General features: G+C 37.8%; 1 protein-coding gene across 2 annotated transcripts in view; it reads left to right on the top strand.

The window, feature by feature from the left end:
• stag2a (STAG2 cohesin complex component a) overlaps nucleotides 1–12,069 on the top strand; it is a 17,753-nt gene extending 5,684 nt beyond the window's left edge. Inside the window, exons 9-34 of one of the 2 annotated variants that reach the window (XM_068600131.1) lie at nucleotides 617–690; nucleotides 888–1,011; nucleotides 1,434–1,532; nucleotides 1,741–1,820; nucleotides 2,220–2,327; nucleotides 2,862–2,970; nucleotides 3,198–3,315; nucleotides 3,504–3,607; nucleotides 3,698–3,790; nucleotides 3,893–3,982; nucleotides 4,079–4,282; nucleotides 4,388–4,458; nucleotides 4,705–4,792; nucleotides 5,545–5,625; nucleotides 5,884–5,976; nucleotides 6,086–6,260; nucleotides 6,373–6,512; nucleotides 6,604–6,705; nucleotides 6,871–7,019; nucleotides 7,137–7,265; nucleotides 7,378–7,583; nucleotides 7,913–8,153; nucleotides 8,271–8,381; nucleotides 8,532–8,658; nucleotides 9,568–9,645; nucleotides 10,091–12,069. In XM_068600131.1, coding sequence (XP_068456232.1) covers nucleotides 617–690; nucleotides 888–1,011; nucleotides 1,434–1,532; nucleotides 1,741–1,820; nucleotides 2,220–2,327; nucleotides 2,862–2,970; nucleotides 3,198–3,315; nucleotides 3,504–3,607; nucleotides 3,698–3,790; nucleotides 3,893–3,982; nucleotides 4,079–4,282; nucleotides 4,388–4,458; nucleotides 4,705–4,792; nucleotides 5,545–5,625; nucleotides 5,884–5,976; nucleotides 6,086–6,260; nucleotides 6,373–6,512; nucleotides 6,604–6,705; nucleotides 6,871–7,019; nucleotides 7,137–7,265; nucleotides 7,378–7,583; nucleotides 7,913–8,153; nucleotides 8,271–8,381; nucleotides 8,532–8,658; nucleotides 9,568–9,645; nucleotides 10,091–10,114 — 3,018 coding nt within the window. In that variant the 3' untranslated portion in view covers nucleotides 10,115–12,069. The remainder of the gene's footprint in view (nucleotides 1–616; nucleotides 691–887; nucleotides 1,012–1,433; nucleotides 1,533–1,740; nucleotides 1,821–2,219; nucleotides 2,328–2,861; nucleotides 2,971–3,197; nucleotides 3,316–3,503; nucleotides 3,608–3,697; nucleotides 3,791–3,892; nucleotides 3,983–4,078; nucleotides 4,283–4,387; nucleotides 4,459–4,704; nucleotides 4,793–5,544; nucleotides 5,626–5,883; nucleotides 5,977–6,085; nucleotides 6,261–6,372; nucleotides 6,513–6,603; nucleotides 6,706–6,870; nucleotides 7,020–7,136; nucleotides 7,266–7,377; nucleotides 7,584–7,912; nucleotides 8,154–8,270; nucleotides 8,382–8,531; nucleotides 8,659–9,567; nucleotides 9,646–10,090) is intronic. The other variant, XM_068600132.1, reaches the window with a different exon arrangement.
• Nucleotides 12,070–12,293: the final 224 nt, after the last annotated feature.

Below are 12,293 nucleotides of genomic sequence, written 5' to 3' on the forward strand. Positions count from 1 at the left end.
AATTAATGGCATATCATGGCTGAATTAATTCACAATGCATATGTGTACATGTGTTTATTGTTAATTCTTTAAAATGGTTTCCCTTTATAACTATTGATATGCACTTTGCAAAAACTGGATCGATGCTACATGACAATAGTTTCTGGTGGACCTTATGCAAAAACCTCATACATTTGTTATGTGGCATGTACGAATGATTGAGGAGAACTTTTGTCATTGACCAATTTTCACATATTTAGAATTTTCTCTTAGGTTAAACTAAATTTCCATGTGGTGTAGACCGGCCATGTACAGTCGGCTTTACTCCACAGGGAAAAATAGTTTAAAATCATAATGCTTTTATCTAAATTTGGTTTAATTAGTACAATTAACCCGACAGTACCTAAACCTTTGTCTCCTAGGGAGGCAGGGGCTTGAATGTAAGGAATGCTCATTTATATTTCAATAAAGTCAATCCAGCTTTAGCTAAAATTGAATATATAACTAAGATAGATAATGTACACATAAATAGTGTAATGACAATCATTCCCTTTATAATTGCTAAATAATAAATAAGACACTAGAAGTCATTTTTCCTGCAAATCATTTTAAAAATGTCACTTTCTGTCTCTTTCAGCTTCAAGAAAATCAAGATGAAATTGAAAACATGATGAATGCCATTTTCAAAGGAGTGTTTGTTCACAGATACCGGTAGGTGAATCCATGATTTCCAGCAGGGACCTTTCAATGTTCATTGTTGGCTTTTTGGCGCCCTCTAGTGTGAGAATAATGTCAACACGAAATTGAGTCCATATGTTTTTAGTTGTCTGAATAATTCTGTTAACACAAAGCCATGTTGTATTATTATTAATGACTTAATTGAATCAATTCTTTTGTGTTTTTGCCAGTGATGCCATTGCTGAAATCCGAGCTATTTGTATTGAGGAGATTGGAGTGTGGATGAAGTTGTACAGTGACGCCTTCCTCAATGACAGTTACCTGAAGTATGTTGGCTGGACAATGCATGACAAGGTGAGCTAACAGACAACCACTGTTTTGTGTACAAACTTCTAAATTAACCTAAATTTAGACAGTAACATCACAAACAATTCTGTTCAATTAATTCAGCACTCATTGCTTGTGCTAAAATTGTAGCACATATAAGGTTTTAACGGTTTAAAACATCAAAAGAAGTGCATCCACATCTACATAAGTCCAGTAGAACCCACAACTAAATGTTATGGAGTCCATATCATCTTTGTATCAAAATCAATTGAAGCAAGAGAATGTGGAAAAACTAAAGAAGTCTTATTGACGTAGATCATTAGTTTTTCTCTCAAAAGGACAATATGATAATAATAATAGTAATTATACATAATAATATACAGCTTTGGGGTAAAGGCAAAGTAACACCTGATTTCAAATATTGTTATATAATTCTGCTGTGACTCCAGCAAGGTGAGGTGCGACTGAAGTGTCTGGGGGCCCTACAAAGCCTGTTCCACAGCAGAGAGCTGGGAGCACGACTGGAGCTTTTCACAAGTCGCTTCAAGGTAAGCCTGCATTTGCATAACTTCAGCATCATTGAAATGTGTTGGACATGTACAGCCTTTACCCTGGTCTGTCTTAATCTGCTGATAACTGAAGAGTAATAGCAACATTTTGGCATCAATGTGGTTGTTTATGACACGGCATCTATTGTTACGAAGAACGCCTGGCTAAGAAACTGTATCTGAAACATAAACCTACTCTTGTTGACAGGACCGGATTGTGTCTATGACTCTGGACAAGGAATATGATGTTGCAGTACAAGCCATTAAACTTCTGACACTTGTCTTGCAGTAAGTAACCTCCTCTTGAATGCGAACGCTCTGCATCTGTCTTGTTTTATGAAGTCTTATAATGTGACCGGAAAGACATAATACTCAGAAAGTCAACTCGATTAATAATTTAAATCTTGGAATTTAATATACAGTATTTATGCTCAAATTGGAGACATTACTACTATCCATTACTGCTCAGTTATCATTTTTGTTTATAGCTGAGGTAACTCAGTCTTAAATAAAGAGTGGATAATCATGTTAGATTAAATATTCATATTGGCTCCTTTGTCCTAAAAGCTTCTTTGAGAATATTTTAACAACCTTCACACATTTGCCTTTAAATAAATATATAAATGTTTATCTTTGATTGATTGAAGTGGCCTTTCTAACTAAGAATGTCTGCATTGTGTCTAACAGGAGTAGTGATGAGATCCTGACAGCAGAGGACTGTGAGAGTGTTTATCATCTGGTTTACTCAGCGCATCGACCCATCGCCGTTTCAGCAGGAGAATTTCTGTTTAAGAAGTAAGTCTTTTGTTGCGTCTTTTGAAACATGTCAAACAACTTAACTGTAATTGGAAGTGTTTATTATCAACACGTTTATCTTGGGCCACTCACAGTACATGAGTTAAGTGCCTGAAATGTTAGAGAACAAGCCGGTCAGCTTTGAGTCACCTCAGCTTACGTTTGTCATGTTTCACAGCAAAAACAAAAGTGCAAAGTAGAAACAATAATGTGCTATGATAATGTTACGTTGAATCCATCAAACAACCCCCTCAACAGAGCATATACACAATATATCATTATGGAAATCAAATAGAAAAATGACATGTGGAATGTACATATCACTTGTAGCTTTACTATGAAGAAGCATGAAAACAGCTATTTAAATGTAGAAATCCTGTGAAATAAAACAAAGTGTTAATATGTGACTCCTGATCTTTATGCGTGTGACCCACCATGCAGCTTCTCCAAAGGGGCTGTAGGCAGAGCCGTTGCTTTTTGCAACCTGTCTTCAGCAGACATTTTTAACAGCCTTTGATATTGTGCTGATTGAAGGCTCTTCAGCCATCGAGGTCCAGAGGAGGAGGGATTACCCAGGAGGGGCCGGCAGAGCCTCAATGGCAGTCTTATCAAGACAACTGTCTTCTTCTTCTTGGAGAGCGAGGTAACCAGGCCTTTGGCTTTTACTTCTGGATGTTAACCTCATTGTGATAAAAATGGCCATCTTAACAAATCTGTTGATCTAGTTTTGAGTGTGACGATCTCATTTTGGTTTCGGATGAGATGCAACAATTCCAATTAACTATTAAAACTGATAGTATGAAACAAATCAACCGTGTTTCATTAGATTCAAATTTGATCCAGTAACATTTCCCCATTTCATCTTTCCAGCTCCATGAACATGGGGCCTACTTGGTGGACAGCCTGTGGGAGTGTGGGTCAGAGCTCCTGAAGGACTGGGAGTCTATGATCAGCCTGCTGCTGGATGAGCCCGTGCCAGGGGAAGAGGGTAAAGATCCACTGTTTAAGACAATTACTGGCTCAGATTTTCAGCTCCAGTATGAGGGAAGAGAATCTTTCTTCAAAGACAACATTTTATTTCTTCCTACTCTTTTTTGTTTCTTCTTTTCTGTTCTTTTCATAACTGTTAGTTTTTTCATCACATTGTGAGTAAATGTCTGCGTCTGCAATCTTTAGCACTGACAGATCGGCAGGAGACGGCTTTAGTTGAGATCATGGTCTGTGCCATCCGGCAGGCTTGTGAAAGCCACCCTCCAGTAGGCAGAGCCACAGGGAAAAAGGTGAGTGTTTGTTCGTCATACTCGCATGAATTAGTCTTGTTTCTTGAATGACTTTGTGTTTATTGTTGTGTTTTTTTGTGCATGGAAAAGGTCCTGACTGCAAAGGAGAAGAAAACACAGCTGGATGATCGGACACGGATCACAGAGATGTTTGCGGTTGCATTGCCTCTGTTGTTGGCAAAGGTGATTACTTGTGTTCAGCTCTAGAGTCAACAGCCGTCAGAGTTAACAACAGGTTTGATTTGTAACCGTTCAACCGAAAGGCTTTCTCTTTTCTCCTCACAGTACTGCGTTGATATCGATAAAGTGACCAATTTGCTACAAATACCAAAGTACTTCGATCTTGACATCTACACAACTGGCCGGTTAGAAAAGGTTTGTCAATTATGACTTTTGTTCTTGATTATGCGGATTGTAAATTGCATTCGGTGTCAGTCAAACTCTTTTTTGTGCTTTTACGTTCTCGTTAAGCATTTGGATGCCTTGTTGCGGCAAATCTGGGAGGTCCAGGATAAGCACACAGACACTGAAGTCCTGGAGGCCTGCTCGACCACCTACCACTCTCTCAGCAACGAAGAGTTTACCATCTTTAACCGTGTGGACATCGCTCGCTCTCAGCTTCTCGATGAGCTCATTGACAAGTTCAATACACTCCTGGAGGACTTCCTGCAAGAGGTGGGTACCGCATGTTTCTTTCGGTGGAATGTTTTGAAACATGTTCACAGTTGGCGAGGCGGTTGAATATCAAGGATTTCACAGGTTTTATCTCTTGTTTGTCAGGGTGAAGAGCCAGATGAAGACGATGCCTACCAGGTTCTGTCTACACTCAAGAAGATCACCGCTTTCCACAAGTACAGCAGTTCACATTTCTTTCTTTTTCTTCTTTTTTTCATTCAATCATTTTCTCTGAAGTTTATACAAGTTACGCATGACTTCACAGTAAACAATAAGTTCACATTTTTGTATAATGGTTTCAATTGAGTTCTATCATTTCTATCATTAAAGTTGAATTTTGGTTTCCATTTATGGAGTAATATGTGAATAATGACATATCCATGAGTGTTTTTATGTATTATGTGCATTGTTTTTGCTTCCAGTGCACATGACCTCTCTAAGTGGGATCTCTTCACCAGCAATTACAAACTACTTAACACAGGTCTGCAGAACGGGGACATGCCTGAACAGGTAACAGCAGTTTTCTCTAACTTTGTAAGTAACTTCCCCAAAATGCTAAAGCAACAATAACCAGTATTGTTGGGGAAGTGTAGCAACCCACCTCCTGGCTCCCCTTCAAATAAACACTGTTGGCTTTATCAGCATGTTTGTGTTACTGTGTGCTGTTCATGCTGTTAGCATCATTAGCTAAGACCCACCGGCTCAGGCATCGCCATATTGAAAGCAGCTGAGAGTCAATTGAAATACTCCGCATGTCGTACTCTGATGTCATAAACATCACGACAACAAGTAACTTGGCTTCAGCATTCAGAGTAGGGGATTACAGAAACCTTGCCAATGTACTTGAGGAACAAGTTTCCAAATCATCTATTTACATGACAAAAAGTGCAGGCAGGGAAAGTAATGTAGTAGAAAGGAGAGATAATTACATGGTGCAATTCATTGCCATATTCAGAATCATTTCCTCAAAAGTCTGACTAACAAAACGTCGCCTCTAGAAGTCTAAACAAGTTCATCACTCTCCATCGTGAAAAATCGACTTGGTAATTTTCTCGCACACTCGTGCGGTTTCTTCTCTAACTAATACAGTGAAAACAAACGAGCAGTAAGGCTGAGGTAGGGGACTTCAATACATTTAAATGTATCCTCAGATCACATGCGTAATCGGTTTTCTCTATGCAGCCTGGTTATATAGTACATGTAAATGCGGGTCTGTGTGGAATAGTACGGCTCATCTGATCTTCTTGCCTCCTTTCCCACAGATTGTGATTCACGCAATGCAGTGCACACATTACATCATTCTGTGGCATCTAGCGAAGGTTTCAGATGGCAGTTCATTAAAGGTATTTTCATATCGGTCTATGACACATTTTTGGCAAAATACGTGAAAAGGTGTAAGAAACAACACACTCCTATGCATACATTTGTCAAATAGATACAATTATATATACAATACAATTGTTATAATATCACAATTGGTTTCAATAAGTATTAAACCTACACACCAGTTTTCATCAAGTGCAGCTGGTTTCAACTATAATACTGATGTACTGTATTTATCTTCTTCTTTGGACTACTCACTAAACATTTGCTTCTTTTAGGGTGATATGGTGACCTTGAGAAAGCAAATGAGAGCTTTTTGCTTAATGTGTCAGCGTTACTTAAACAGCATCAACAACGCAGTTAAAGAACAGGTGCGGTTATGCCGATGGGACTGTTCTCGTATTGCTGACATTTTTACATTTCCAATCTTTGGTACCACTGTAAATGTTCATAAATGCTGAAGTGTTGTGTTCATTCCAGGCCTTCACCATACTATGTGATCTGCTATTGATCTTCAGTCACCAAATTATGTCTTCAGGCCGGGAACAACTGGAGCCTCTGCTCTATACACCAGACTCTTCTTTGCAGGCAGAGCTGCTCAACTTCATTCTGGATCAAGTGTTCATTGATCAGGATGATGACAACAACAGCACAGGTCAGACTCAGTCACCGTTGTGTCAACCAACCATTCTCACATTTGAAAAGTAAGGGGGGGTGTTGACTTCTAATAATATATTTTTTATTGTGTATTTTCTTGTATTTTCCAGATGGACAGCAAGATGATGAAGCCAGTAAAATTGAGGCTCTGCACAAGCGAAGAAACCTTTTAGCTGCCTATTGCAAATTAATCATTTACAATGTGGTGGAAATTAACACCGGAGCAGATATATTCAAACAGTATATGAGGGTATGTTGAAACCCCCATTTTTAAATCCCTGAATGAGAATTCCTCCTCCCCTGCTCTTCTTAATACCAGTATTTCCTCTCTTTCTTCTTAGTATTACAATGACTATGGAGATATCATCAAGGAAACCTTGAGTAAAACAAGACAAATCAACAAAGTACAATGTGCAAAGACACTCGTCTTGAGCCTGCAAATGGTAAGAGTCTTTGCCAGATGGAGACTAGATCATTTGTAAAAAATAAAAAAAAACAGCCTTGTTTCATTTTTTTTATATATTGGTAGATGCCAGCAAATATCACAGAGTACGGAAAACCACCTGTCAACAAATGTGGGTAAAAACCTATTCTGTTTTCTTTTGTAGTTATTCAATGAGATGTTGTCTGAACTTGGCTTTAATGTTGACCGCTCAACATCAGCTTTCTGTGGAATAAAAGAGCTCGCCCGACGGTTCTCATTGACTTTTGGCTTGGATCAGTTGAAGACCAGGGAGGCTATTGCCATGTTACATAAGTAAGTGACAGTCCTGTGTCAGAAGAATTTGTGGTTTACAGCTTTGCAATTCAGATATTACAGTGTGATCTGTGTTTTCATGAGCATGGAAAATGCTTATTTCTCTCTGTATTTTAGGGATGGGATTGAGTTTGCTTTTAAGGAGCCTAGTCCCCAAGGACCGGGGAGTCCACCTCTCAATCTTGCCTTTTTAGATATCCTGAGCGAGTTCTCCAGCAAACTAATTCGTCAGGACAAGAAAACAGTGTAAGTTTGAGCTGGAAGACTTGTGTCATGTTTTATGTCTGTGCTGAGCATGGAGCTGAAGAAGAACTCTGAACATCCTAACTTTGACAGTTGTATTCTGACACTTTGACAGTCACATGTACCTGGAGCGATTCATGACGGTTCAGATGGCGCTGCAGCGAGACGACTGCTGGCTGCCCCTCATCTCATACAGGAACTCCTTGCCGGTAGGAGGAGACGATGACACCTTGTCTGTCATGAGTGGGATCAGCAGCCGAGGGTCCACCAGGAGCAAGAAATCCAAGCCTGCCACTGCTAGCAAAAGGAAATTACCTGAAGGTGACCAGATTTATACCATCATTTTACTTTGGCAGATCAATATTTATTTTGAATCGCACCAAACGCAGTTGTTTTTTAATATTGTTCTTTTGCCCCCTTTTAATAGTAGTGTGTTTTGTTGTAAAGTATCTAAAAGACAAATTCAGTCAAAAAGCTGGAAATGTGGTTTTTCAGGGGGTCATACATGTATATTTCAACAATGTGCGTCAGTCAGGAGGCAACATGGATCCACATCGAAACTTCTTCTGAAAGTACAAGGAGTTCTGTCATTTTAGAATTTCAGTTTTTTAAATAGATTCTTTAATCATTTCTTAATTTCTCTTCTATAGCAGAAGAGAACAGCTGCAGCAGCAGTGATACAGTTTGGATGAACCGCGAGCAGAACGTGCAGACGCCAGTAATGATGCATTCGCCCCACCTCACCTCCACTGTACTGAAGGATCCAAAGAAGATGAGGCCAGAGGACAGCTACACTGCCGCATTCACCATGCCAACGGAGCAGCTGCCCCATCAGCCTGTGCCTCTTCAGCAGCAGCCGCACCATCACCACCAGACTGCCATTGATTACAAGTACAGAATCCTTTCTCCCTTATGTTGAAATTCATATTAAATGTTGCTGCTGTTTACAGCTTTTTGTGCAAATAGGAATTATAAAGTCATGTTGAATACTGAACATTGTACCCACAGTACCCAGGTTACTTGGATGTTGACACAGAGACAACAAGCAGAGGCCCGTCAGCAGCAAGAGCGAGTTAGCCTGCACTATGCCAAGATGAGAAACCACATGCAGCAGGAAATGTAAGGTGCCACTCGTCTTCAGAGTACAATAAATAGGTTTGAATTGTGCAGGAGAGCTGGTAAATGTCACTGTTTTTTTAAAATAACATCGAGACAATGGACAGTATGTGACAGAACAGCCTCATAACACGTGTCCATGTGTCTCCTCAGTCGTCGAGGCTCAGGACTAATGGAGGATGATGAGGAGCCGATAGTGGAGGATGTGATGATGTCATCGGAGGATCGCTTAGAGGACATCAATGAGGGCATGGATTTTGACACAATGGACATTGATTTGGTAATTTAACACTGCAATAATGTTGATTCTAATGTGGGCCAGAACAAACATGTTGTGAACACATCACTGACATATCACCTTTTTAAGTTTTAACCTTTTGATTTAGCGAATTTAGCAAACAGCTGCTTCGTTGCACATACAGCAATTACGGAGCAACAATATAATTCTTTTGGATTCATGTACGTGTCCACACAGTGAATGCAAGTCCAACATTTACTACGTTTTTTAGCACTGTTCTCGTCTCTACCGACTTCTGAGTGAAATATATGACTGTTCAGCTGCTAAATCCTTTATGCTCCACTAACTGTGACTGGCTGATGGTGCATCAGTCTACAGCTGATACACTAGTGACTTGTTGGTCACTTGCTAGCGTACGATTGTTTTTAGAACATTTTCTCTCAAAACAGCCCCTTGCTGTGTCTGGAAACTCTTTTATTTGAGCCATAAAAGTGAAACAAAACTGTGAACTTGTGGTCCGGAAAAAGCTAAACAGTGTGCCAAAACTCGCTGTAAAGCTCCGTTAAGCTGAGACCAGCCGCAGATTCAGGTGATGAATAGAATATCTGTCGTCAATCACTACGAGCGACCCATTTCAGATTGTCAGTGTTTTCACATTGTCAATTGATATGTTGTTGATTGTAGCACACTGTTCATGTGCATTTCTGGGACCACAAATAAAGTGCCAAAGGGTCAATATTTACAGTAAATGTTACAAGCTCCAACCACATTTTAACTCTTTGTATAACCCAGTCATGCTATATTGGTAGCAAAGTTTCTCAGCAGGTTTCTTTCAAATAAAAAGAAGGTGTTGCTTCCCCTGAGACTATAAAGATAAAAAAAACATTTTCGTGGCTTATCTACATTAATATTTCGTGGAGCATTGTTCTGACTGAGTTGTTATTTTTTCAGCCAGCATCAAAGAATCGCAGAGAAAGAACTGAACTAAAGCCGGACTACTTTGATCCGTCTTCCATCATGGATGATTCGGTAAGTATTATTAACTTTCTACAGTGCTTTTTACTTATCTCCTTTTTTTATTGAAACAGGTCAATGTGAGTGGTCATGGTTGCTTATCATTTGTAGTTTTCTTCAGGTAATTTTTTCTATGACCATGAAATATATATTATATATATTATTTTATGATAAAATAATATAATTTATTATCCCTATAGTCTGTTATTACAAGTTAGACTATCAAATACATACCTGCTTAAAAAGCATCTAACTTCAAGAGAAATAGATATAATAAAACTACTCAATCTTATATAATCCCATATCTACAAAATAAAAACACAATTGATATTAATTTATGAATGTCCAAACAATATTGTGTCTTGAAAGAAAATCTTCATTGGCTATAAATTCTGCCAGAACATTGTTTTCCTATTTAAAAGATTGTGGATTACTGAACAACTTCTTTGTGTGTCTTTAGGTTCTCAATGTTTCCATGTTCTAAAACAAATTGCTTCAAGGAAAATGTCGTCAAAATCCTTGAAAGATAAGATGGATGACTGTGAAATCAGAATGGAGTGAAATGGACCGCTATAAATGATTTGTGAGACACCAACGTTTGCCTCTTTAAAACTTTGTTGAAACTTAGAGCGAGAGCTTGAATTTGACTCTGATATTTTCACACACACATGTTGTCCCACTGCAGCAGAAACATTTATGTTTTTGTTCAGTTACCCCGACACCAACTTGATGTTAGCTTATCTTACTAAGGTGCATAGTGAGGGGATAATAACAGACTCAAATTCAAATTAATAATATGTACACCTTTAATCTTTTTCATTCAGTAGACAAAAACTGTCTGATGTAAATACATAATGGCCAATATACAGGAGTGGTGAACACGATTTCATGGGCACCAGATGATAGAAATATAATAACCCTGCTAAATAACCTTTGTGATGCTTGTCCCGTTCAGTTGTTGAATACTATAATGACACTGCACTTTGTTACGGAGGAATTGATTCAAGTCCATGGTCATTTTACAGCCATATTTTTTTAGAAGTGATCATAGGCTCCAATCAATGCCTCTCTGACGGAAACTAAACATAAATTGAACATCATAAGCTTTATGAATACAGCATTCATTGCAGGGCTATTTAATTGGACTGCGATACATTGTAAAGGTGTCAGTGATATTGTGTTTACCGCCTGTACTTTTAAACTGTAGACTTTGGCATGGCATGTAGCCATATATCAAAACATGTACACAGTAAAGTATAATGTGAACTGGCGTCTCATACTGTTCAAAGGCCTTGCCAGAAATGATATACGACATTCTCAGATTTCTTTGTGATGGTATTTTTTAGAAATGTGTGTGTTCTGCTTTTATACCTTATAGATGACTTTGATTTATAGATATTTTGTAATGACAATCAAATGTAAAATAATGGTTTCTAATCATGTTATTTCACATAGATGCTGAAATAATACTTTTTAATGAAAAGGATTATGTTCGTATAGATATGGCCAGCTGTTTGTATTTTTATTTTGATCTCTCTATAACAAATGAGTGCAAAAGTAATGCATTGCTCAAATTTAATAATTTGACAAATTGATGGCTGCATCTAAAACAATTTTTTAATATTGGGAGCATTCACAGTGTCATAGATACATTTTGACTCAATCTTAAACATGTAATCCTTCCTATATGACTATTTTTCTCCGCTGTATAATATCTAGTAACAAAGACATGCCATTGTTGCTATATTCAAAAGAACAGATTTTAAAATGTTTGCGAAAGGTGTGCATTGTTTTGTTTTTTAGTTTTTCTCCATCTTTCAAAAAGCCAATTTGATGAGCCATTATTGTACTGCGTGTAAAGGAGTTATAGAGATATTCTTAATTACAAAGTTTTAGAATTCTTTAGTCAACTATCATAGTATCAGAATTGTATATTATACAATTACAGATGTGTAATATATTGTTAATCTGTGATCATTTTATATTTGAAGTTTGTGTTTGCTTGAAATTTTAGGGAAAGGTTAAGTAGAATGTAACTTTTTTGTTTAAGTTAACCTACTAATTTCCAAGTATACACATGCAGTACATTGTTTTGTTGGTCCTTCGATGGATTGCTGTGCTATTCTTTTTGCCATTGTGTATTGGCCTGGTTGGCAGATTCAGATTTTATGGAAAATTATGTAGTCATATGTAGTTAAATACAAATCCATTCTTTCCCTCAGATTCACACTATAATGTGGTGAAACCGATCATGTAGTCTTGGACATGACCATATGCATACTGACTATTCATATTAGGCAGGTGAGAATTAGAATTGCCAGTAAATGTATCCTATAAGTTTGACTCGTTTTTGTTCTTCATTTAACTGCTGAAAATGTTCATACATCTGTATGTTTAGACATATTTAAATATGTGAGTATATTAAATTTGTGTTTTTACTCTGTGTGTCCCTTTTCATTCTTCGATATTCGTATAAATGTCTAAGATAAACCACAAACCCTTTGCGACTTTGTGATACTTCTAATACTTACACATTGGTTGTACACATGAATAACAGATAAGTGCAGTGCTGCTTTTATAGTCTTTTTTTAAAGGTAGTATTTTAACGCGTTAAAATTCCAATTTAAAAAATAGTTGTTTTAAATTGAGCCCTGATGTGCACC

This window comes from Clinocottus analis, unplaced genomic scaffold (genome assembly GCF_023055335.1).
Source record: "Clinocottus analis isolate CAN_PGR_092001 unplaced genomic scaffold, fCliAna1.0.p SCAF_5, whole genome shotgun sequence".
Lineage (NCBI taxonomy): Eukaryota > Metazoa > Chordata > Actinopteri > Perciformes > Cottidae > Clinocottus > Clinocottus analis.